This window comes from Vicia villosa, linkage group LG5 (assembly GCF_029867415.1).
Source record: "Vicia villosa cultivar HV-30 ecotype Madison, WI linkage group LG5, Vvil1.0, whole genome shotgun sequence".
Lineage (NCBI taxonomy): Eukaryota > Viridiplantae > Streptophyta > Magnoliopsida > Fabales > Fabaceae > Vicia > Vicia villosa.
In genome coordinates, this window is record NC_081184.1 from 13,630,185 (window position 1) to 13,658,143 (window position 27,959).

A 27,959-nucleotide genomic window follows, 5' to 3' on the forward strand; every position below is an offset into this window, starting at 1 on the left:
CTCCACATGCTGATTATTCTGAAACTTCTTAACACCTTGTTCCAACTCACTCAAAACCTCCATTTCACTATACAAATTCATAGTAACATTAGCATACCTATCCATTTTCCTCACCTCTGTTGACAAAATTACTTTGAATTTAAAGTATAGAAATTGAAAATAATTTAAATACCATGGTAGATATATTTAATATTTTATGAAGCTTGAATTTATTTCTGGGTAATAATATGCTTCACAAATGAAGTAGCTGACTTTTTGTTACCAAACAAAGGTAGCAAAAGATGATCCGCCGAAACTGTGTCGATAATACCATCTAAAGTACTCATTGCAACCTTCATCCGATCTGGATCACGGCATATCATAAATGAATCAGCACCCAAGTGTTCTAATGCTTCCTTAAATCTAAACAATAAAAGACATTATGTTAGTATGAATTACCTAAGATGATATATGCATATCATCATCAAAATTTGCTTCACCATTATTAGTTGATTCACCAGTTTGAATCAATCCGGCCAATGTTTCTTCTCTAGCTGTAGAACATGCAGAAGTATATGTGGCACATATGGAGATCCTTGTACCAAAATTCTCTCTCAAAGAATAGAATGAAATATCTGTGTTAACAAAGATTATCACACTACCTGCATTAACAAAGATTAAAACCCAGTTTATGAGAAATTAGAGGAGCTTAAAGGCACACTAATGAGTCCATTATTATATAGTGTAAGCAAAGCAGTCTTAAGCCACGTAAACTTTATGTTGTATTGAAAAATCAATACCATTGGCTACCTGTTCTGCCTTGAGCAGAAGCGACTTTTGGATAGATCCTCCACAACATCAGCTGTATTTTGCATCGTGCTATCAGAATACAACAGACACGCTCTGCATGTACATCAACGAAAACGTGTGTTGCCGCTCGGGTGGAGCAACAGTTCCCTGTTTTCCCAAATTTCCACTAAACGTCTCCAGCACGATAATGCTTCCACTCCAATATATGATAAAACACCTGCAAAAAACTTTAAACCATATAACAGATATAACATATGTATATAACAAATGCATATCTCGAATCCGTAAGGTTAGGAAATCATTTTCCATTAATAGTAAATGCATATCTCGAATCCGTAATGTGAGGAAACCATTTTCCATGATACCATTCTAGTACCCGTGCCTACTGCGTAGATCCTAACTAACATAAACTCCCCTGAATTACACAATTCTCCAAAGGCCACTTAAACAGAACATGAAAGATAGAGAGGTGATCACCACAACCTGATTTGACGTATAACATATCTGAACTGCTACAGTTGATTACAATTAACACTTGAAGTTGAAATATTTCTCCATTTTATATACACTGTTTGAATCCAACGAATTATGCATGCCTATACTCACTTACACCTTGTAAGATTGGCAAATATACCTAAATTAAATCATGTGACTTGTTTGTTTTACATGATATGCTGTACAATTTTCACTCCATTTTACTAATATTTATTGTTAATCATGTGAATCTGATGCTTCATTCCAAATGAGAGTTTATAAATTGCTTTAAAACAAATTTTTAAAAGAAAAAAAGTATCAGACTACAAAAATTGCCATTCAACAAATTTATTTAAATTTACCCGAAACACAAAAACATCAGAAGATTTTTTGTCAGTAAGCAAAAGAATATGAGCAGAAAAATCTTGAGTTCGTGAAGCTAACACCTAAACACAAATATATAAACAAACCTTATCGCTAAGAATCCCAAAAAGCAAAGCACTGGAATCAGCCAACAAAACAACATCCACACAGCAAGCCGCCATTCGTCCACACGCATCAGAAATCGTCGTCCCATCAGGAATGGTAAGAGCCTTGGACAATTTCACCTTCTTCACTGTTCTCTCTGCTCCATCACCCCTAACAAAATAACAAAAACAACAAATCAAGATAAATTTCAATTCCATAATTAGAATGAACGGTGAATTTAGATTTGAACATGAACGTGCATGGTGGAAGGAGAAGAAGAAAGACAAACCGTCACACAGTTAATGAGCGAATTGTATAACCGTTTTCGAAATTGGTATTAGAGCATACAAATGATTAAAGTGATGTGGAAAATAGTATACAACACCAACAAAAACCAAGCAAGCAAAAATAGTATACATTAGTCTTAAAAGAATCAACAAATATCGCACCTGGATTTCTATTTCGTCTCTTTTTATTCATTTTCAAGTCCGTCACGATTCAATTTCTTACATATTTCTGCAGCCCGGGCTGCGGCTAAATCTGTGGCCGATTTCATGGTTGCAGCTCGGTAAGCAGCCTGCTGTGAAATCATAGTTTGTTGCATAATCAGTGTTTGATGGAATTGCATTTGTTGCATGGAAACAACTTGCTGCATCATCAAAGGAAGAGAGGATGAAGCAAGTGAAGAGTTCGTAGTTGGTTTTGGCATAAGTGGTATTGCCATTTCAATATTCAAAGGACGCCCCTCAACATCCATTTTGTTTAATGCCATAGCAGCAGCTGCCTCTTCGGGTTTTGAGTATTCTGTATAAGCAAAATGCTTTGAATCAGTGATTGTACATTATTAAGTTTATCGACATGGAATCACTCTATGATGAATGCATTTTGAATTATGAACATTATAAAGTAACAAATTGTTTAACGAAACATCAAATATCAAAACTGGAGTAGATAGAACAACTCACCCATTGCTTGTAGCATTCAGTGCTATAACTGCCAATAACTCACCAAACATCAAACATCAAACATCAAAACATCAAACATCAAACATCAAATAACAATCTATAACTGCCAATAAGATCTTAAACATGCTTTTAGATGGAACAACTCACCCATTGCTTGTAGCATTCAATGCTATGGCTAAATCTGTATCCAATAAATTACAATCCACACATCAAATAATTAAGATGATAGAATATGCATACCATATTCTTTTGTCAGAAAAAATATTACAAACAATTCAAAACGAATATAAAAAGCATTTCATACATTGGTGCTTCAGAAGACGCTGCATCAGACTTTCCCGCTTGCTGAGAGAAAGTGCAAAAAAATATCAGTAAACGCCAACACTACAATTTCACCGCACAAATCCAAAAATCTAAAGAACAAACTGAGAAATCACAATCAAAGGAAACCATTACCTTGTCATTCAACACTCTGCTCTTAACCGCCTGCCTCAGATTCGAGTCTAAACTCAAAGTACCATTCGAAACAGCCGCTGTTGCTGCCACCTCTTCATCTTTCCCGACTTTGTTCTTTCTCACCAAACCTGCATTCACACCTTTACCACTTGGCTGTTTCACTTTCTTATCCTTCACAGGACCATTATACGTTCTCAATTTCTCCGTTTCATCTCCAATTTCCACGTACCCGTCCTATAATTAACAAAAACACAAACACAATCAAATAAGAAAAACAATAAATCAACGAACCAATTCATACCTAAATTAATCTCACCTTCAAAATTCCAACATTGTTTCCCTCTATTTTCCCATTCAAGCAAAACCGATCAGAAAATGCACATGAAAGGAATCTATCTAATCTGCATCAAAAAACAAACCTTATCTGAAAATTCAGACAAAACCCAATAATTGCTTCAATCAGTGTGCGAATGGAAGCTTGTTGACGGATTCGCAAATTGTTGTTCGTGAATCTGATGTCGCAATCGTGCTTCATGGTTTGTTTTTCACCTTATGCAATTGAATGGAATATGGAGAGAAAAGAATCGAGTGAGAAACAGAAACAGAAACAAATTATGGATTAGGGTTTATGAAGCGATGCGATTGATAATGGGAAAAGGGAGAGAATAGCATTTGAAAGAGAAACGGTTTTTGCGAAACCGCTGTAGAAGAAGAAGATTGGAAGTGGTTGCTGAATGATAAATCAGTTTCGTAACCGTGGAGAAAATGAGGGGACGTAACCGCTGGAAGTTTAACTTGAAAGAATTGAAGAATAAATTGAAGAAAGAATTGAAGAACAGAAGGGGTGAAGTTGCTGATGTGGAAAATTATGGGAGCAATTGCTGATGTGGATATCCTAAGAATCTCTCAAATGGTAGACTTTTCTTATATGATAGATATTTATTTATTTATCACAAATATTTGTTTAATTGGTTATTTAGTGTTTTTTATTTTATTTTAATAAATTATAAACATTTTTTGAACTTTTTAAGTATCAAATATAAATATTTGTCTTTTATATTTTATACTTGTCAAAAAGTACAGGTGTGTATGTCCCCCTACGAGGGCTGGAAAATTCAGAGGTCTTAGCAGGTCAATAACATGATACAATGGTTAGGGCTTGCCCACATCACCTATGTAATGGTGTTTAGTGGTGATTTACGCATTCTGCTCACGTGAGGTTTGAGGCTTTGCGGGTAACCAACAATACTTAGGAGCAACATTACAGATATAGTCAGTCGTATGTGGTGATTTTGGTTAATGATATGTGATTTAGGGCGTAAGAGAAATATCTCCCTAAACGTTGTGGTTTAAGGGTGTAATGATGTTGTGGGTAAGTTATCATCTTGTGGGTAAGTTATGATATGTCCTCTTTCCTATTGGGGAAATGATATTATATAGGCCTTTTAAGCCTAGGATTTAAGTCTCTTTAGTGGTGTTAACCTCTCCCTCCTTATTGGGGTTAGTTGTTGACCACTTATTTTTTAGGAATTAGTGTAGACTTATCCTTTCTTGACATACACGTCATAGACGATTTTGGGCGACACTTTCAATTTACGCCTGGAAAACACAATTCTTAGACGAGGGCGCCATAACTTTAGACTTCTACAAATATAACTATATATATATATATATATATATATATATATATATATATATATAGGACCATGATCAAATGAAATCAGGTGTCAAACATAGTAACATGACACCTTAAATAACTCTTTACCGCAAATTCGGATAACAAAGTTCACCGTTAGATTGAAAGCTATTATCATCTAGATCATCTCTATAAAATTTAACATCAATTGAAAATCATTTGATATGTTAAAGAGAAATATCAAAATTAACGATTTTGATGAAGTTATGTAAGATATTGGTTTGTATGCATCTCGTTGACATGTCAAATAATTTTTCGATTGATGTTAAATTTTATAGACATATTATGATAAATTTCAATGCAACTGTGGATTTTGTTATACACATATGCGTTAAAGAGTTATTCAAGGTGCATATCATGTTATTAAGTTTGACACCTTAATTTCATATCAAAATGAGATGTGAAGTTTGTATTCTGAATTTAAAAATATGCAACAAATCATGAAGTGTTATAATAGGTTGTTTGTATTTTGATTTCAGAAATAGGAAACACTTCGTGAAGTGCTGCATAATGCGAAACAATATAATCTTTGAAAACTATTGCTGTAGAAACAATGCAAACAAAGTTTGAAAAGTGTTGTTGTAGGCGAAACATTGCAACATTTAGCAAAAGTGTTGTTGAAAATGTGTGTTTCATCAAGGGTCGTAACTTTATGAAACAACACCAGTTTGGTCTACAAATTGAGCCTTTCATAATGGAAAATTGTATCATAAAACGATAATAACTACAATTTTATACTGGACAAAATGTTGGACACTTAAGAATTATTGTGTAGAGGAAACATGAGGAACATGATGTATTTTGTGTAGATACAACATGTGGAACATTATATTCCAGCATTTGGTCTCAGTCCGTGAGCTAGATTTCATGAAAAAAAATCTGAGAGTGTTTGTGTTTGTTCATGAGAAGATTTGTCAGTCCAAGTTTTTGCTAAAGTGTTTGACAGAAACATTTGGTTGAAATAAAACTATTGAGCAAGATGTTTAACACATGTTGTGTGACATCTTGGTGTAAATATTGGGTTCTAATTATCTTAAGATTTTTTTTAGATGTGTTGTAGTGTTAATTAATTTCTTTAGAAATGAGTTTTCTTTTGAAAGAAGTTTGTTAATTATAATCAATTTGGAATTTTTTTTATTAAATCATGATTATAAAAGATATGATTTAATTAAAAGATTTATATTTGATCAAAGATGATTTCATTTGATTTGATTCTTCTTGAAGGAAGATTTGGTTCAGATTTGTTTAATCCATGATTTCCTCTACAAAGAAGATTTGTAAAGAGAGATAACTTAGATGTTCCGGTGCAACATGTGGAACACGATGTTCCAACATGTGTGCAGTGCAACATCTGAGCCTTGCTAGTGGGCCATGATGGATGTTGTTAAGTGCGAATTTTCTGATTGGATTTCAATCAGATGCGTGGCCATTGTTTAATAATGTGTGTGTGTGTGATTTATTTGTCGACTGTTGAAGATCAAGTCAATTTAAATAGAGATTTAAATTTGAATTTAAGTTGTAACAAATCATATATTTTGTTGAAGATTTTGTGGAACCAATCAAAACAGAATCCAACTAAATTTGGATGTGATCTCAACTAATATCCAAAGGAGAAAAGCCTGGAGATAACAATTATATTTAAGGAGACTCGAATCTCACATTTGGGGTGTGTAGGTATTGAAGGTTCCTTTTGTTAGGGTATATCTTTAGAGTTTTTGTGTATGTTATTGTTGTGCACCACTTTAGAGCCTTCATTCTTATTTTAAGGCATAAAGTTTGATTCGTTAGTTGAATTGTAACTCTTTATAAGCTTGAGAACAAAATATTTGTGTAGGTGATTGTTTCATCTTTTCAATCAGATTGTAATTGACTAAACACTTAGGAGAGTGTTTGAGTGAAAATGAGAAGGTTGTCATATTTAGGTGGAGAGTAGAGTGAAGTTTCACGAATAGCATTAGGAAAGTGACATTGAATTGAGAGAATTCAGAGTAAGTCCATTTGTCCTGAAGACTATTGAGAGTGAAATATTAATATATGGAGTTCTAAATAGAAGGACACCAAAGTATAAATAAGACGAGGGGTTGAACTAGAGGCTTGTTCAACTAAGACACTTTGTATTAACTTTATAAAAGAGTGAATTTCCTTCTTTTTTGGATAGAGTATCCTCCCGATGTAGGTGTTGTATGCCCTGAATTGTGTTACTAAGTCTCTTGTGTTCTTTATTGCTTTTCTGCTTCATCATCTTGTATAATTTAAACTAACATAACTTGATTGTACAACTGATTTTCCCTGTATAAGAAGCTGTGTGAGATTAACTTGTGATTCTAGATAATTTTGGGATTGCTTGTAACTTGTAAGTAGCATTCTGAGTTTAGAGAATTTTGGAATTTGATGTATTGTGTTGGAGTTTTAGTTGAACAATACTCAACTAAGGTGTATTTTTTTTGTTGATTTATTTTTTTGTTTCCACGTTATTTAGTTGATTTATTTAGTTGATTTATTTGTGTTGGAGTTTTAGAGAAATCAATTCTTTTTCAAGAGGAAAGAAAAAGATGGGGAAAATTTAACACCTTTGTCTGAATTTCAAAAAGTTCTTGAGAATTTTTTAGTTGAAGAAAATGTTAATAGAGTTTGTGTTAGAAAAATAATAAAGATAGAGAAAAAAGAGGAACAGAATTACTACACTAGAGATTAACGTGGAAACCCCAAAACCATAGAAAAACTATGTCTGTTGTTAATTGACAATTAGAGAATAACACCATGTAAAACATGTTACAATACATAGACTACCCACAACCACCCCAACGCCCCAATACACAGGAACTCTCCAAATAAAATATTTAAATACTCATCTCAACATTCTAAAACAAGAGTATAAGAGAAAATATAAAAAATTTATACACCAACATATCAAGGCTCTTGATACCACTTTTGGGGAGCACCAACTGAAGAATGCTCCAAGATTACAAGAGAGTGATACGCTACATCTCAATAATGCTCCACTTTAATCACTTACACATGCACCCAACATTCTTCCCCACAAGTGTGAGTTCCAATATCCTATAACAGAATTCAACACCGGATCCAACTTCCGCTCCCCCTCCAAGCCAAACCAGGACTCTGATACCACTTGTTGGAGAAGTCCGAGGAGCGAGGTCTAGAAGTGACATTGGGACAAACGTTCATGGTAATAAGAGACCTTGACACTACATATCTACCTAAAATATTAAGACAATGGAGTATCGGTCACCCTCTCTTATAAACGCAACATTTCCTTAATTCCTAGTCGATGTTGGACTTTAGCACATTCACACTTGAAACCCAATAGTTTGTTCATATGACATTGAGATTCTTAATCTTATTGATGTTCTTTCAACAACAAGATTTGGACGTTCTTGTCTTGAATTCAATCATGACAATTACTTTAGTGGTGAAATATTATTCATTAGTGTGTTAAACAATTACACGAGTTGAATAGCTTCTTTAGTGAACAATCGATTGATTTGTTAACTCTAAGTTGTGCTTTGACTCCCAAGGATAATTATAGATCTTTTAACCTTAATATTATTTGCACTCTAGTTGAAAAATATTATCCTACAGCTTCAATGAGCAAGAGAGGATTAATTTTCCATTTCATCTCCGACATTTTATTATTGAATATTGACGCTTGTCAAATATTAAATTTGAACAATTTATCAACTATTCAAAAATTATGTTCACATTTAGTTGCAACCGAAAAGAAGAAAAATTACAATTGATTGATAAAATACTCCACCTTATTATGACTCTTCCACTTTATATAGCTACAACCGAAAGATCTTTTTATGCAATGAAAGTTATTAATAAAAAATTGTGAAGTAAAATGAAAGCTTATTAGCTATACGTTATATAATGTATGATATTTAAATAAAATTATAGTTTAATTTGGTGGGCATTCCAAACTTGAGAGTTTGTCTCATCTTTTGTTTTAGACTCTGTTTGATAAAACTAGCTAGTAGTTGTTAGCTTATAGCTGGTAGTTAGGCTCTGTTTGGTAAAATTAGCTGATAGCTGATAGCTGGTAGCTTTTAGCTTGTAGCTGATAGCTTTTAGCTGGTAACTGATAGCTGATAGCTGGTAGCTGATAGCTGATAAGCTAATGTGAGTGTTTGGTAAATTAGCTGTTTCATTAGCTGATAGATACAAAATGACATTAATGACATTTTAATTAATGAGGGTAATAATATATTTTAGTTAAAATAATAAGGGTATTAATGGAAGAAAAACTCACAAGCTAAAAGCTACAAGCTCAAAAGCTACTTCAATTAGCTTTTGAAAAAAAAAGCTAAAAGCTAGTAAAAAAGCTACAAGCTAAAAGCTAAAATAGAGTTACCAAACAGAGCTTTTTTATTAATACGGGCTGAAAAGCTAAAAGCTAAAAGCTCTTTTTTTTGTCTTACCAAACAGACTCTTAGTAGTTAGCTGATAGTTGATAGTTTATAGCTGGTGACTGATAGCTGATAAGTTAACATGAGTGTTTGTAAATTAGCTGTTTCATTAGCTGATAAATATAAAATGACATAAAAGATCATTTTAATTAATAAGGGTAATAATATTTTGTTAAAATAATAAGAGTAAAAATGATAAAAAAATATCACAAGCTAAAAGTTACAAGCTCAAAAACTACTTCAAATAACTTTTAAAAAAAAACTAAAAGGTAGTAAAATAACTACAGACTAAAAGTTAAAATAACGTTAAACTCACATCTAAAAACAAATTGTGGGAATATATTTAAAATTGTAATTTTTAAATAAGATAAAAAAAAGTATCCAATAACTATATTGAAATAATAATCAGAATATATGTGGGAGTAATTTTTTTATAGAGTAATGTTATTCTTACACCAAAAATTTACACCAATATTTACACTAAACACTGTTCACCGTATTTATACGGTGAACAATGTTTTTAAAAATAAAATAATAATATTTATAAAAAAAAATTTTTATTTTTAAAATTACGGACGACACTGTTCATGTATGGACGTGGATTAACCAACTTCATTACTGCATTAAACAAGTTTTTACAATGCATTAACAAGGTTTGATGACTGCTAAAAATTATTTTTAATACCTGGATGTTGCATTAACCAACTTCATTACTGCATTAACCAAGTTTTTACAGTGCATTAACCAAGTTTGGTGACTGCTAAAAATCATTTTTAATAACTGGATGTTGCCTTAATCAATTTCATTACTGCATTAACCAAGTTTTTACACTGCATTAACCAAATTTGAGTAATGCTATTCTTACACCCATGAACAATACTTTACCGTAGTCATTAAATTTGGTTAATGCAGTGTAAAAATTTGGTTAATGCGGTAATGAAGTTGGTTAATGCAATATCCAGGTATTAAAATAATTTTTAATAGTCATCAAACTTGATTAATGCAATATAAAAAACTTGGTTAATGCAATAATGAAGTTGGTTAATGCACGTCTGTACATGAATAATATCGTTCTTAATTTTAAAATTAAAAATAAATATTATTATTTTATTTTAGAAAAACACTGTTCACCGTATAAATACAGTGAACAGTGTTTAGTGTAATTATTGATGTAACTCAAGGGTGTAAGAATAACATTCCTCTTTTTTATATTTGAGAAAGTTGAAGAGGTCTTAGTTGATGTGTATACCTTTTGGAAATATCAACATTTAACTATCCTTCAAGCCAACATACATTGTACTGCCGCGTGCATAAAAATGATTGTATATGTACGGCGGCGTGCAATTTATACATGAAAAATGAAGCGCCACATTCATAAAATGAAGCAGCAAAACTATTGCTAAGATTAAATGCATCGAGAAAATCAATGAATTGTTTGGTATTCCATACTTACCCCAATCTTTTGAGGGAAAATTTTGGGTAAGTTACTTGTAAAACATTTAATTTTACTATATAAGGATGTAAAGATTTCAATGGATTGGGAAACGAAAGGGAGTATATCGCATAATTTGCTCAAAGAGTTTTATAGTTTGCTGCTATGGCTTTTCAAAAACCTGTAGTAGAGTCTAAAACTATTCCACTGAAAATATTGGTGGACAAACAAAGAAACAAAGTTGCTTTTGTGGAAACAACTAAAGACTTTGTTGACACTCTCTTTAGTTTCCTTTCTCTTCCTCTTGCTACCATTGTTCGTCTTTTAGAAACAAATAACAGCAATGACCAACAACCACAGCAATCAGAAACATCACCGTTCCTTGATAACATGAGAAATCTCTACAAATCTGTCCAACACCTTGACTCGGACGATGTTTGGAACAACCATCTGTGCAAACAAGTATTGCTGCGTCCCAAGAATCCATGTGAATCCCTTTGCACGAAGTTGTTTATGAATATTGATGACACTGAACTATCAAATAAGTATTTTGTTTGTCTTTCTTGTTACAAGTTCACTACTTTTCAAAATGTTAATTGTATTTGTACACACGGAAGTTCCTCTATTAGAGAGGCCTGGAATTTGGATTCTGAGAATCAGAATAATGCCCAAGATGGTGTATTTGTTAGAAAAAATGGACCGATGTTTCTGATTTCTGATGATTTGAAGATTTTGCCAAGTTCAATGTTGAGTTCCCTAGAGATGTTGATCCAATCGGGCCATTCCGACTTGACTCAATTAGAAGAAATCACACACAACATTGGCAAGCATGAGGTAAGAGGTAATTAATGCCAACTTTAGGATTTTATTCTATCACTTTTCTAATTCTTTTCCACTTGTGTTTTAACTTTTTGTATAGATGTTAAACCTCCTCAAGTATACCTTAATCTCTCATGAGCCTCTAACGAATACAATTTTGGCAAGTAGTTCCATAAAGAAAGACATTCCGCCTAACCAAATTCCATCCGCTGTTATAGAAACTCCCTTGGCTAATGACAACACCCGGAAAATGGTTGTTAAAGTAATGCAAAGTAAATCTCAGAAAAATATAATCTATGCAGAAACCAATGGAGAATTTGTTGACTTCATTTTTAGCTTTCTTACAATGCCGTTAGGGTCCATTGTAAAACGTTTGGGAGTAAACTCTTTTGCCGGACCTATTGGTAGTTTGTACAAGAGTATGGAGAGCTTTGATCCGACTTCAGTGTTTCTCAATCCTGGCATAGTACAACAATTTAATTGTCCAAACCATCCTCTTAACATTCCCCATGTAATGCCACGTCCCACTACATATTATTATGACTATAAAATTGGAGGATCGATTTCTAAGTCATCGCGATCTATTGTTAACTCAGTATCCGTGGTTTCACGGGACTTTGACATGTTAGAAGGCGTTGTGGGATTTGTGAAGCAAGATGCATTATATGGTGTAGGAGACGATCTTAAAGTAAAAAAAGTTTCGGCTAATTTTTGCTTTTCATATCTGAAAGAACTGAACCTTTCTCTTGATGATCTTGAAGTGAGGGCGATAAGCATCGGTGAAGTTGAGGTAAGGTGGCTACTATTTTAGAGTAAGCTTTCAGTAATTTATAAGAGATTATAAAAAGTTTATGTTAACTTTTTCCTTCTTTATGTTATTTTAACCACTTTGATTCTCTTAACTTGTGAATTTTGCTGTAGGCTTTGAGCCTCCTTGAAGCTTGTGTGACATCAAATTACTTTACCTTGACTAGTGCACTCAAACACTTCTTGAATGTGCCAAAACATGAATCAACCTTGCGATAAGCAAACAAGTTGGTTAATTTGATGATTTTTCAAATGAGGCTGAATTATCAATTGGTTGTAGTTTCACTTTTTTGAGCTATATCTAGTAGGTCTTGCGCCCAAGTTTCTAACATTCCTAGTTTGAGGGTTTGCTCTATGTTAGCAATACTTAATTGGATTGCAATTTTTCTATTTAGTTTTTTCTATTGGTTTTTATATACTAATTCTATTACTTTATAGTTGATGTCAAAGTTCTTTCTTGTTGTATATTATATCCTGTCAAAGTACTCCATTGTATATTTTTAAATTACACACCACAACTGCATTATTGCGGATGCATTAACCTCTACAACTGTATAGAATCAAAATTTCAAAGGTGATGTAAGTTGGATTATTTTTCCATTCCTATGTTTGTTTCAAGTTTCGATAAATTATGCCTAAGGAATTTTTTATTACAAGAATTTATTTTACATATAATATGGTCCATTTCTACTTTCATGTTACAGGATGGAAATCTTACATTCCTATGGAAATAAGAAGTAACCACTCATAACTTCTGATTCACAAACATTTTAATTTATTTATTTTTTATTTTAAAAATTAAATTAAATATATTTCATAAACATTCCGAGAAAATCATATTACTCACCAAACACATAAATGAGAATAAAATTCTCAGTAATATTTCCATAAATAATATTCCAAGAATTATAATTTTAATCTTTAAAACAAACACACCCTAGGTAATACATTTCTCACCAACAAATTTAAAAAAACACTCCCTCCATTTATTTTTTATTATAATCGCTTTAAAATAAAAAATTGTTTCACATTATAAGTCGTTTTACAATTTTAATGAATAATTAATGATATTTTTCTTATTATATCATTAAATATTTATTATTCTCTCTCTTTTTAATTATATAAATTTATCTTTCACATGCTTTTATAATGAATAACAATTTTATAAAAATCTTCGTAATTTTTCAATTTAATACAATAATAATTATTTTTTTTAATATATGTAAAAAGTCCAAAATAACTAATATTAAAAAACCGGAACTAGCACAAAATAAATAGTTTTCACTAATACAATAAAACCACACAACTAATATTTATTATTAGTAAAAAAGACACAAGAAAAATAGATGTCACTCATACATAAAAAGTGTAAGATAATTAATTTTTTTATTTATAAAAAATATGACACATATATTTTTCATGAATAAATATTTTAAAAAAATAATAAAGGAAAAATACTTGTTACTAGTGCATAAAAACACAAAATAAATAATTAAAACACAAAAGTAAATCCGTTTCAAATCAAATGGCAATAAAAAACGATGCGACGCTCTGGGGGTCTCCGGCGAGCCTCCACCTGAAGGCATCCTAGTGGTTTTCCGGGCGGATTTTTAGGGGGCTCTGGTCAGGGTTAACTCCTCCGTTCTAATTTCGGTTTAAATTCCTGATCTTATGGTCAGGGACCTTGTTGGAAAGGGGATTGGTTCGCTCTGATTTAGGGTTCTTCTTTTTCCGCGTGTGTCGTGTACCGTCTTCATTTCTCTGTTGGTTGAGGCTTTGATAGGGCTTTAGATGTATAAGGGTGGCTGGAAGAAGGTGGAGTACCGTAAGAGGTTTTCGTTGCGTTGGGACATATTCCCGTTTGGTGGTAATAACCAGAAACAGAATGCTGAGAGGAAGGAACTCACTTCTATGTTCGTCTCTGAGTTTCCTGAGGAGTCTTCTGCTAAGGACTTGTTCGTTCTGTTTGGTTGTGTTGGGAGCGTGGTGGAAGTTGCCATTTCTCCGCGTAGAAACAGGTTCGGCAAAAGGTTTGGTTTCGCGCGGTTTGAGGAGGTCAGTGATGGGCGTGTGTTAGCGGTGCGTTTGGACAACATCATTATTGCAGGTAAGAAGATACACGTTAATTTACCTAGATTCCAGAGGGGTGTCGTTGGGGGAGCGGGTCGGTTTGGAGGGCCTGTGAATGTTGGTGTTAAGGATCGTGGGTCTGGCAAGGATAAGTTGCGTGGGTGGTCTGACTCAAGAAGGGATGGCAAGATGTATGCGGCGGCGGTGGGTTCTGGTTCTGGGGTGGAGGGTAGGATGAGGGAACCTAACTTCTGTTTGTCATTCAATTCGTGTGAAGAGGGGAGGAAGAGATTTGGTAAAGCGTATGTTGGCAAAGTTTGTATTCCGGGCTCGGCGTTCAACATTCAGACCCATTTTGAAATGGAGGGGGTTTTTGCGATTAAAGTTTCACCATTGGGAGGCGATTGGTGCTTGTTGGAGGATAATGAGGAAGGTTTTATCGAGGACTTAATAATCGAAGGTGCTGATTAGTGGCGGAGTTGGTTTTCGGTGATCAAGAAATGGGAGGAGGGGTTTGTGGACGATAGGAGGGATATGTGGATTAGAATTTACGGTCTTCCGGCTCTCGCTTGGCATTCTGATTTCTTTTCAGCGTTAGCTGAGTTGTGGGGGAGATTTATTTGCATTGACGAAAATACGGCGAAAGGAGCAACGTTCGCGATGGCAAGGATAATGGTGAATGTTCCTATTTCGTTCAAACTACCCGATAGTGTTTCAGTGTGCATAGATGGGAAAGCTTCGGTGATTTACCTTAGAGAAGACGCAATGGGACAATATATAGTGACCTCTGGGAAGCTAACTGCTGTTTCTTCCAGCTGTGACTATTCTGGCTCTGAAGATGGATGGCACGATGATTCGGGTGGCTCAGAAAGTTTGGAAGAATCCATTGAACAGTTCTCGAGCAAAGGAGAATCAGAAGCGGTTCCGGTTTTTCATAAGCTAGTTGATGCTGTGAGTAAGGGTACGAGAGGAAGAGGCGACACTTTCACGGCTTCTAATGCAGTTTCGGTTGTAGCAGCGGCGGATGGAGAGGAAGTGGTGAGTTCTTCGATTGGGAACAGTATTTTTGATAAATATTTGTCAATGTTGCGTCCTGTTTCTGGCCACGGAACCACGGTTTTACAGCCGGCAGATCCAGACGGCAGTACAAAGGGTCCACAGGAGCTGCTCTTGGTTCAGGGGACGGATGGGTGTCGGTTGAAAGTTGGTAATTTCTCAAGGGCTGAAACCAGTAGTGGTTGTAACAGGGGAGAGAGGGATGAATCCCCAGCATACTCTGTTTCTGTTGAGGGGGATGGAACTTCCCTTCAGTCAGTAGTTAAGTGCACAGTGGAGGATGGCATTCCAAAGGCTTCCTCAAAATTTTTGAAACGCAGACCAGTGAAATTGTTGGGGAAATGTTGTTGTGGTGTTCGAAGGCATAAAGGCTCATTGTGCATTAAAAATTCCAAGAAAGTTATAGAGGGATCGGAAGGCACTTTTAGCGGATTTTCTAAGTCTCGTTACGGAGAACAGTCGGAGGAGTCGGATATTCACAGGTGTAACATGAGACAGTGGAAACTTGTGGATAAGAATTTTGGTGGAAAATTGTGGGAGGCTATTGAGTCTTTGGGGGTGGTTGACGTGGAGGGTCGAAGAAATTTAATTAGTAGACTAGAAAGGTTGGAACAAGGGGGAAGTCAAGAAGAAAGAGTTAGGAAGGAGTCGAACAAAGAGTTACAATGATTATTGGTACTTTAAATATTAGAGGGGGAGTGAATGCACTCAAAAGAAGGAGAATCAATTCTTTAATCAATAAAGGTCAAGCGGATATTTTCCTTTTGCAAGAAACTAAAATTTCAAATATGAATGAAGTGTGGGCGAAGAGTTTTTGGAGTTCTTCGGAGGTAGATTTTTCTTTTTCCAATTCGATGGGTAGATCGGGGGGGTTGCTTACAATTTGGAGGAAGGATGTGGTCGAGGTGTTAAGTAGTTTTAAAGGAGAAGGTTTCTTGGGGATTCATGTTCGGTGGAATAATCATTTGTACTACGTTGTGAACATTTATTCGCCTTGTGATTTGAGTAGGAAGAAAATTTTGTGGAATGACTTGCTTGCTTGTAAGGATTCGTTTAAAGATGGGGAGTGGATTATGGGAGGAGACTTTAACGCTATCAAGAATAGTGGAGAAAGAAAGGGAAGGGGGGTTGTTGTGAATCATAGAGAGTCGGATCTTTTTTCGGAGTTTATCCTAAAAAGTGAGTTGGTGGATATTCCTTGCAAAGGGAAAAAGTTTTCTTGGTTTAGTGGAGACGGCAAATCTATGAGTAGAATAGATCGTTTTCTTTTATCAAATATTGTGGTCGATAGGTGGAAGATTACCGGCCAACTTATTAGAGATAGAGACATCTCGGATCATTGCCCGATTTGGTTAATGAAGGATAATTCTAATTGGGGACCAAAGCCTTTTAGGTTTAATAACGAATGGTTTTCTCTTGGTTCTTTTGTGCCTTTTGTGGAGAAAGAATGGAAAAGTTTGAAGGTGGAAGGGAGAGGGGATTTTGTTCTTAAAGAGAAACTTCGGCTCTTAAAAGACAAACTTAGAAGATGGAATAAGGAAGTTTTCGGGAAGATCGACCTTGAGATGGAGGAAGGAGTCCGCGACTTGAACAATGCCGACGAGAGGTTAGTTTCCGGAATCAACTCTTCTTCTTTCGATGAAAATCTCTTTTTGAGAAAGGAAGCTAGTAGTAAATTTTGGAGGAACTTGAGAATTAAGGAGAATATGATTATTCAAAAGTCTAGATGTTCTTGGATTAAAGAAGGAGATGCGAATAGTAGTTTTTTCCATAAGATTTTGAAACAAAGAAGGACTCGTAATCACATTGGCCCTTTATTCTCTTCGGGTGTCATGATCGATTCGGTGGATGGAGTTAAAGATACGGTGTTCAACCACTTTGAGAGGAAATTTGTTGAAACGGAGGAGGTGAGACCTTTGTTGGAAGGTATTTCGTTTAATTGCATTAGTAGGGAGGAGGCGGATTGCCTTGAGAGACCCTTTCTTGAAAGGGAAATAAAGGAGGCGGTGTGGGAGTGTGGTGGGAATAAAAGTCCGGGTCCGGACGGTTATTCGTTCCTTTTTTTCAAGAAGTGTTGGCATGTTATTAAAGAAGACTTCATTCGCTTTTTCAATTACTTTTTTGGTGGGAACTCCGTTTCAAAGGCCATTACTTCTTCTTTCTTGTCTTTAATTCCGAAATCCCCTAATCCTATTTGCTTGGATGATTATAGACCGATTTGTTTGGTGGGTTGTATTTATAAGGTGGTGGCGAAGCTTTTGGCGGGGAGGCTTAAAGGAGTCCTTAATTCGATCATTTCCGCTAGTCAAAGTGCTTTTGTCCCCGGTAGACAATTGCTAGATGGGGTGTTAGTTGCAAACGAAGTGGTGGATTACGCTAAAAAGGAAGAAAGCAAGTGCATTCTATTTAAAGTGGATTTCGAAAAGGCCTATGATAAGGTTAGTTGGAGTTTCTTACGGTATATGCTTAAAAGAATGGGTTTTGGGGATAAATGGATGAAATGGATGGAGGCATTGATATTCACTAGTAACATGTCGGTGCTTGTGAATGGTAGTCCTACGAAGGAGTTTTGTGTTTCTAGAGGTTTGAGACAAGGAGATCCTCTCTCTCCTTTTCTTTTTGTGATAGTTGCGGAAGGCCTTTCGGGTTTAATTAGAAAATCTATCGAAGTGGGGGAATTCCAAAGGTTTTCGATTAAAGGGGCTTGTTGTGTGGATGTCCTTCAATTTGCGGATGACACCCTTATAGTCGGGGATGGTAATTGGAAACATGTTTGGGCTTTAAAGGAGGTGCTTCGGGCTTTCGAATTAGTTTCCGGGCTTGGTATCAATTATCACAAAAGCAAGTTGATTGGCATAAATACCAATAGGAGTTTCTTGTAGGCGGCTTCTTTCCTTCTTTCTTGTAAGGTGGAAGTTTCTAACTTTTATTTTCTTGGAATTCCTATAGGTTTTAACCCGAGAAAGGAAGCCACTTGGACCCCTCTTTTGTCAAAGATGAAAAACCGGTTAAAAGGATGGATGAACCGCTCCTTGAATTTGGGAGGTAGAATCACTCTTTTAAAGTCCGTGCTTAGCGCTTTGACTATTTTCACTATGTCGTTTTATAGAATGCCAAAAATTGTGGTGAAGAAGTTTAAAGCGCTTCAAAGTAGGTTCTTGTGGGGAGGAGTGGAGGAAAAGAGGAGGATCCATTGGGTGAGGTGGGATGAAGTTACGTTACCTTTTGAGAAGAGGGGTCTAGGAGTTAAAAACATAGAGTTGTTCAATTTGGCTCTCCTAAACAAGTGGCGGTGGCGTATTCTTCAAGGGAATGACGGTTTGTGGTTCGATGTGTTAAAAGCTCGGTATGGTGACATATCTTCTTTAGCTTTTTGTGGCGGCAAGGGGTCTAAAGTTCTTCCCTCTTGCTCTTTTTGGTGGAAGGACTTAGTTAAGGTTAGTTCATCTTTGTCTTTGGATCCTATTGTCGAATGTAGTAATTTCTCTATTAATAATGGATTTATTACTCCGTTTTGGGAATCAAATTGGTTGAATGGTACTCCTTTGCACGAAGCTTTTCCGGTGTTGTATTTTTTTTCTAGCTTGAAGAGAGTTTCGGTTGCGGCTATGGGAGGTTGGTTGGATGGTGTTTGGATTTGGGGTGATTTTGGAATTTCCGGGTCAATGTTGTCTAATCCGGTTATTGCGGAAGAATTGGGTTTTTTGAGGGGGAGGTTGGAGGATTTTAGGGGATGGAATACCGAAAAAGATAAAGTGTCATGGACCGGTAACACGGAAAAATCCTTTTCGGTAGCTTCGTGTTATGCTTTCTATGACTCTACTAGATTTCCTTATGGCCCCCATAATATTCATGAAGGTGCGTTTGATTTAATTTGGAAATTGGAGGTACCCTTTAAGATAAAGGCTTTTGGTTGGAGGTTGTTTCTTAATAGATTACCGACAAAGGACCTTTTGGAGATTCGAGGTATGCATCTTACTCATGAGAATTTATTGTGTACTTTTTGTGGTAATTGTTTGGAAAATAGGAAGCATCTCTTTTTTAGTTGTGGAGTAGTAAAGAAAATTTGGAGTGAAATTGCTTGTTGGGTGGGTAAAGGGGAAAGTGGAAGTGAAGAGTGTTTGTCGAATTTTATGGATTGGCACTTATTCTTTAGTGTGAATATGGTGAAAGATAGAAAATTGGGGATTATTTGGCTAGCTACTTCTTGGGCTATTTGGTTGGTGAGAAATGGTGTGTGTTTTCGGAAGGATTTATGGAGTGTTAACGATACCGTTTGGAACATTAAACTTTTGGCGTGGAGGTGGTCTTTTTGTGAGAATATTACTCGATCCAATTACTCTTTTTACGAGTTTTGTAAGGAACCGTTGTTTTTTCTCTCGTAAGTGTAATTGGTTTGTAATTTTCCTTTGTCGGTTTTTGCCGTCTCTTTTGTAATCGGGTTGGAGAACCCTTAGTTCTCCCGTTAATATTATCTTGATTACTAAAAAAAAAAATCAAATGGCAATACAAATCAAATAATTTTTTTTATAAAATCATAACAAAAAAGTTTGCACAAAGATAATTTGACAATGATATCATAGAGGTAGATCCACGATTCATTATGACTTAAGAAATATAAACTTTTATTGATATGATAATAAGGCATACATGAGAGTGATGATATACGAACACAACACAAACATGCAATAATTCAAGCACGTTCAAAGGAAGTGAGTTTCCTTAAATGCTTTAGATACCACACAACAGCTTCATAATTGTTAGAAGTTGAACCGTTTTTGGCTGAAAGAGTGAGGCGGTAATTGGTCCCGACTTCAACCTGTGATTCACCTTTGATAAGTTTCTGAAACTCCAATGTTGCTTCTTTTTGCTTGTTGTACTCGTCGACTGCGAAATGGGCTATTTCAATCACAGATGGATCACTGATGTTCTTTATGGGATTCCAACCGCCTGGTAGTGGTATAGCTTGATTCATGGTGGCTGAAGCCAGCAAAATAATGAGGAGGAGAGCAAGGGATTGAAATCTCATGATGTTTGTTTGGTAGTTTTTTTCAAGCTTGAGACACTAAGATGATGTGAGATAGACTTTGTGGAATGGTAGAGTAGTTATATATATTGTACACAAGTTATGCCAGGTATGGTAATATACTTTTCTAATTTTGAAAAAAAATAAAAAGTTCATTTGATTTTATTTTTGAAAATAAATTAAATTTCTTTTTGACCAAAATATTGAAGTCTCTTTAATAACTACTAACAAACTCGTGCATACGCACGGGTTCTGGTTTGGTGCGCGTATTTGATTACATAATATATTTATTTTAAATCAAAAACAAAATTTGAAACAAAATTTTTAGATCATAAATACTATTTTGCGTATATAAAAATATTTAGAACAATAATAGTTTTTTTCCCGTATACAAATATTATTTATGTTTAGGTATCATTTAAAAAAATATCTGGATCAATAGTAAATTTTCGTATATAAAAATATTTAAATTAATAATAGATTTTTTTTCCCGTATACCATTTTTGATTCAATATTTTTTGGATCGCAAATACCATTTTTCATATATAAAAATATTTAGATCATTAATAGAATTTTTACCATATACAAATATTATTTATATTTAGGTATCTTTTAAAAAAAATATCTGAATCAATTGAAAATTTTTCGTATATAAAAATATTTAGATCAATAATAGTTTTTTTTCGTGTATACTTTTTTTAAATAAATTTTTTTTGGATCATAAATACCATTTTTTATATATAAAAAGATTTAGATCATTAATAGATTTTTTCCATATACAATTATTATTTATGTTTAAGTATTGTTACATAAAAATATTTAGATCAATAGTAGTTTTTTTCCCGTATACCTTTTTTGAATAAATTTTTTTGATCACAAACACCATATATATATTGATAACATATATCAATATCAAATAATTTTTCTATTATTTAATTGTGCAAATATTATTTTAATTGTATAAACTTCATTAATGACATATATTAATATAATAATATTTTGAATCATATAAATTACAGTTAATGATAAGTGACATGTACACATTTTGGTATTTTATCAAATAACACACATTTTCAAGTATATTTTTAAATTTATTTTAATTGAAATATTTTTTAAACTAAAATTATTATTATTTTCTTTAAAAAAATTGTATTTTAAAATAAAAATTATTTCAAATTATATTTCTTCGTTATTAATATTCACTTACTAAACTTAATTTTTAAAAGTTAATTACTATTTTAAATGTTAAAAATGATCATAATAATCTTTTTATTAAAAAATAATTTATTGAAATACTTTTATTAATAATTTATTAGAAATAATAATAGTAAAGTAATGAAAGTGAAAAGTGAAAAGCGAAAAACGTGAGAGGTAAAATGTGAAAAGTGAAAAAGTGAAAAGTGAAAAGTGAGTTGAAAAGTGAATTGGAAAAAATTAACAAAAGACATTTTTTGCCCATAAATTATTAATTTAGACTAAGATAACAAAGGGGTATTTTTTTTTATTTCCAGAACAACAAATTTTCTTATATTATAGATATATAATAATAAACCTACAATTAGTTTTAGGGAAAAGTATGGTCAAAAGTATAAGATTAATTGTAATTCTTGAAAAATGCAGTCAATCACTCCCTCTCCCTCTGTCTCATAATATATGTCTTTGAGGTTTTTCCACTTTTTAAGATAATAATTAATTATATTAATTTCAATGATAAAATGAGTCTCATTTACTAAAATAATTTTATTAATAATAGATAGTGGAGTAGCTACATGAATTTAAATACAATAAATAAGGATAAGTTAGTTGAAAAAAATAAATAATAAATAACACATCGGTATTCTAAAGGAACAAATAATTTGAGACAAATAAATATAGTAAATAGGACACCTATTGTAAGATGGAGAGAGTATGTTATACTAAAAAATGGCATAATATATTTTCATATTTTTTTTATTTATTTATCACAAATTTTGTTTAATAATGTTTGGTGTTTTTTATTTTATTTTAATAAAATATAAAAAATTTTCTAACTTTTTAAGTATCAATTATAAATATTTCACTTTTATATTTTGTACCGGTTAAAAGGTATAGGTGCGTGTTCTCTATAGGAGGGTAGGGAGACTCAGTCACTCAGATACTTTAGTAGGTCTATAACACGATACAGTGGTAAGAGCTTGCCCATGATGCTTGTGTAATGGTGTTTAGTGGTGATTTATGTGTTCTACTCATGTGAAGCAGGTAACAGATAATACTTGGAAGCAATCATACATGTATAGTAAGTCGCATTTGGTGATTTTGGTCAAGGATATGCACTATAGGGAATGAGAGAAATATCTCCCTAAGCGTCACTATGACAAATAATGCTTTTTATGACGAAATTTTCACCATGTACGATAGAAAATCGCAGGTACATGTGACTGGAGCCCCTTATTTTATTTAAACAATATTAATTATAAGACAGTTACCTCGGATTTAAATAAAACTGACATAAACGTATGCATATGATTTGAGGTTCGATTCCCAGCTCCTTTTATTCAATGTTTTATATAGAACCAAAAAGGCCCCTTTATTTATTTTTTTTGGATTTTACGAATGATATGTTACCTCAGTTTTTTGTAAAACTGAGATAAAGTTGGGGCTGCTTTGTGTTGTCATGCTTTGTGTTGTGTGATAAGGTCCTACCTAAAGTTGGGGCTGGAAGAGCAAGTGTTGCAGCAATAATTCTAGATTCCCCTGGTGTAAACTATAGAACGGTTTGGTATCTGAGCAAACACTCTCCAAACGTGAAGAGTTTTGTCAGTGCTCAAGATGTTAATCATGTACTGAATTTAGAAAAAGCTCGATCTACCGCTGTAATATTTTGAAACCTCTTCTATCATTTTTGTTATCATTGCCTCATCGTGTAATTTGAAACAATCATGAATTTTTTTTCTTAACTATTGCATATCTATTGCTAAACTGGCTTATTGGAACACTCACTGTAGATCTTGTATTTCTTTTTATTGCATTTGCAAGTTGTACTAGGAATTTTGGAACTAAGTCTTAAGTTAGTAGCTGTGCTGCAGCAGTGCTTTTTTGAGGTAACTATAAGGAACTAAGACATGACACAATGCTAAACATTGAGATAGACTATAAGATTGAATTTTGTTGTTTCAAATTTGTTTTTGCTCCAGGTACATGATATTGATATAACACTTGGACTAAAGTCTAAAAGCAGGATAAGGAGTACTGCAGTAGAGTTTTCTTGTTTCTCTCTCACTGGATGCTTAGTAAAGAATATTATCGAGTTTTGTTTTGGATATTTTTTTTACACATGATTAGGGGCTCAATTTGACACTTTCAGATAAACTACATTTAAGAAAAACATGATTAGCCCAATTTTATGACAAACACAATTGCTGACCATTGTTCAGGTAAGCAATTCGAAATGGATCTCACCCCAAAAAAGGCAACTATGAAGACTATGATTCACGAAGAGCTAACAAAGCTAGTTGAAGAAGAGGATACTAAAAATGATGAGACTCATACCACTGACAAAGAGGTTGAAGCATGACGGATGACTCGGCGTTAATCCAAGTATACTTTTTACTAGTTATATATTTTGTGTACATTTTGTAGAGCAGAAGTTGGTGTAACTTGTTAATCTTAACATCAATGGAAGCTAGCTATGAGACATAAGTCAGTATTTTAAATATTTTGTGGTGGCTTTAGTTGTGCCATCATTATGCAGTCCCTTGGTTACACCTGAAAAATATGTATAATAACTGACCAATACTATTATATATATGTGAATTTGTTGCCTTTTAATTCATATTGTAGCAATGGTAACATTGTTCCGAATCCTATTGGAAGGAATCCTATTGGAAGGATTTTCATTCTTTTTAACTTGATAATTCAATTGAATTTGATAGTATTTTTCTATTTTGCTGTTATAAAATTTTGTTTTAGTATAAAACAAAAGAGTATGCACAAAAGAAAAGAAACAATGGAAAAGACATGTCATGAAGATTATAAATTAAAACCATGATGCAACGTCAGTGTCCCAAATATATATATATATATATATATATATATATATATATATATATATATATATATATATATATATATATATATATATATATATATATATATATATATGAGGAGGGATCAAATTACACCCGAAGAGTTACACCACGAGTTACACTCGTTCAATAACTACATCTCGAATTAATATATTTTAAATTCAACCGTTGGATTGAAACATAATATCATATAGATCATACCTATAAAGTTTGAGCTTAATCTATAATGATTTACTATATCGTCAAGATATCCAAAGATTAACGTCAAAATAAGCTTTCATATAACGTTGATTTTGATGTAATTCAATGACATAGTAAATCATTATAGATTAAGCTCAAACTTTATAGATATGATCTATATGATATTATGTTTCAATCCAACGGTTGAATTTAAAAAATATTAATTCGAGATGTAGTTATTGAACGAGTGTAACTCGTGGTGTAACTCTTCGGGTGTAATTTGATCCCTCCTCTATATATATATATATATATATATATTTAGCCGGGGTTTCAAACCTCTGTAGATATTTAAAACCGTCGCAATCAACAACGAAAATAAAACACCAAATAAAATTTACGGCGGTTTGAAACCGTCCCCACCAGCATTGAAAACAAAATTTAAACTAAAACTCACGACGCGCAACCAGCATTGAAAACAAAATTCGAACTGAAATTCACGACGGTTTGTAATCGTCGCCATTTCTAGTTTAAGTCAGTTTCAACCCGTCGTGAACTAACACGCCGGTTGGTGCGACAGTTTTGGCAACTGTCGCGAAACAGGTTCGGGATACACGATTCTGCGACGGTACTGTAACCGTCGTAGATTGTAAATTGCGGCAGTTTTAACCGTCGTAATCCGCTAAAATAATCGTCGCAATCTATTAATTTTCTTGTAGTGAATGATCTAAATATTTTTATATATAAAAAATGGTATTTATGATCCAAAAAAATTGTATTTAAAAAAAGTATACGGAAAAAAAAACTATTATTGATCTAAATATTTTTATATACGAAAAATTTACAATTGATTCCGATATTTTTGTAAACGATACCTAAATATAAATAATATTTGTATATGAAAAAAATATATTAATGATCTAAATATTTTTATATATGAAAAATGGTATTTGCGAACCAAAAAATTTGGAATCAAAAATGGTATACGGGAAAAAAATCTATTATTAATTTAAATATTTTTATATATGAAAATTTACTATTGATCCAGATATTTTTCTAAATGATACCTAAACATAAATAATATTTGTATACGGGAAAAAAATTATTATTGTTGTAAATATTTTTATATACGAAAAATAGTATTTATGATCTAAAAATTTTGATTCAAATTTTATTTTTGAATTAAAATAAATATATTATGTAATCAAATACGCGCACCAAACCTAAACCCGTGCGTATGCACGGGTTTGTTACTAGTTATTAAAGAGACTTCAATATTTTGGTCAAAAAGAAATTTAATTTATTTTCAAAAATAAAATCAAATGAACTTTTTATTTTTTTTCAAAATTAGAAAAGTATATTACCATACCTGGCATAACTTGTGTACAATATATATAACTACACTACCATTCCACAAAGTCTATCTCACATCATCTTAGTGTCTCAAGCTTGAAAAAAACTACCAAACAAACATCATGAGATTTCAATCCCTTGCTCTCCTCCTCATTATTTTGCTGGTTTCCGCCACCATGAATCAAGCTATACCACTACCAGGCGGTTGGAATCCCATAAAGAACATCAGTGATCCATCTGTGATTGAAATAGCCCATTTCGCAGTCGACGAGTACAACAAGCAAAAAGAAGCAACATTGGAGTTTCAGAAACTTATCAAAGGTGAATCACAGGTTGATGTCGGGACCAATTACCGCCTCACTCTTTCAGCCAAAAACGGTTCATCTTCTAACAACTATGACGCCGTTGTGTGGTATCTAAAGCATTTAAGGAAACTCACTTCCTTTGAACGTGCTTGAATTATTGCATGTTGTGTTCGTATATCATCACTCTCATGTATGCCTTATTATCATATCAATAAAAGTTTATATTTCTTTAAATCATAATGGATTGTGGATCTACCTCTATGATATCATTGTCAAATTATCTTTGTGCAAACTTTCTTGTTATGATTTTATAAAAAAATTATTTGATTTGTATTGCCATTTCATTTGAAACAGATTTACTTTTGTCTTTTAATTATTTATTTTGTGTTTTTATGCATTAGTAGCAAGTATTTTTCCTTTATTATTTTTTTTAAAATATTTATTGATGAAAAATATATGTGTCGTATTTTTTATATTAATAAAAAAATTAATTATCTTACACTTTTTATGTATGAGTGACATATATTTGTCTTGTGTCTTTTTTACTAATAATAAATATTAGTTGTGTGGTTTTATTGTATTAGTTTTTTTTTTTTTTAATCAAGAAATTATATTAAACGGAGAACAATGGGTTCTCCAACCCGATTACAAAGGAGAGCGGGAAAGCCCGACAAAAAGAAAAATTACACACCAATTATCCTTACGAAAGATAGAAAAGAGGCTCCCTACTAAATTCGTAAAAAGCATAATTGGGATGAGTAATCTTCCCACAAAAAGACCATTTCCAAACCAAGAACTTGATGTTCCAAACGGTGTTGTTAATGCTCCAAGCTTCCTTCCGAAACCGCACACCATTCCTAAGTAACCAAAAAGACCAAATGGTGGCTAACCACACCACGTCCAATTTACTATCTTTAACCTTACGAAAACGGAAATACAAGTGCCACTCCAAAAAATGCGGCATACACTCATTTTCCAAAGACCCCTCTTTACCAACCCAATAAGCTATCTCATTCCAAATCTTTTTACCCACCAAACAACCAAAAAGAAATGATCCCTATCCTCCGAAACAAGACCGCACAAAACACATTTAGAATTCTCATGAGAAAAAGACAATCCTCTATGCATCAATCCATCAATCGTAGGTAGTCTATCTAGAAAAAGTCTCCACCCGAAAGCCTTGATTTTGAACGGAACCTCCATTTTCCAAAGAGAGCCAACAACTCCATCATGTCTATTAGGCGGACCGATCGGAATATGAAGATTCAAATAAAAATTATAGCACGATGCTACCGAAAACTCCTTCGATGCCTCTTTGATCCACAAGACCGTGTCCTTGCCGTGATTCCACCCTATAAAAGAATCCACCCGGTTTTTCATCTTAATCACTTCCTCCGCTAAAAAATTACCATCCAACTTTAAACCAAAATCGCCCCAAACCCAAACTCCTTCTTTCCACCCCCCATGCCCGCCACCGAAACACCCTTCAAAAAAGTGTTAAGATACAAATCCGGGAACTCCTCTTTCAAAGGAATCCCTTCCAACCAATTGGATTCCCAAAACGGCGTATGATAC

At 33.4% G+C, this 27,959-nt stretch overlaps 1 protein-coding gene across 1 annotated transcript; it reads left to right on the top strand.

Annotated features, from left to right (window-relative positions):
- The first annotated feature begins 10,872 nt into the window (after positions 1–10,872).
- LOC131604245 (uncharacterized) lies at positions 10,873–12,552 on the top strand. The gene is made up of 3 exons (XM_058876701.1): positions 10,873–11,541; positions 11,627–12,316; positions 12,448–12,552. Exons 1-3 carry the CDS (start codon positions 10,873–10,875, stop codon positions 12,550–12,552), a joined length of 1,464 nt encoding a protein of 487 aa, XP_058732684.1.
- Positions 12,553–27,959: the final 15,407 nt, after the last annotated feature.

Coding starts and splice junctions, on each gene's coding strand:
- LOC131604245 (XM_058876701.1), top strand. CDS start 10,873: ATGGCTTTTCAAAAACCTGTAGTAGAGTCTAAAACTATTCCACTGAAA. Junction 11,542..11,626: donor ACAACATTGGCAAGCATGAG/GTAAGAGGTAAT, acceptor CTTTTTGTATAG/ATGTTAAACCTCCTCAAGTA. Junction 12,317..12,447: donor TAAGCATCGGTGAAGTTGAG/GTAAGGTGGCTA, acceptor ATTTTGCTGTAG/GCTTTGAGCCTCCTTGAAGC.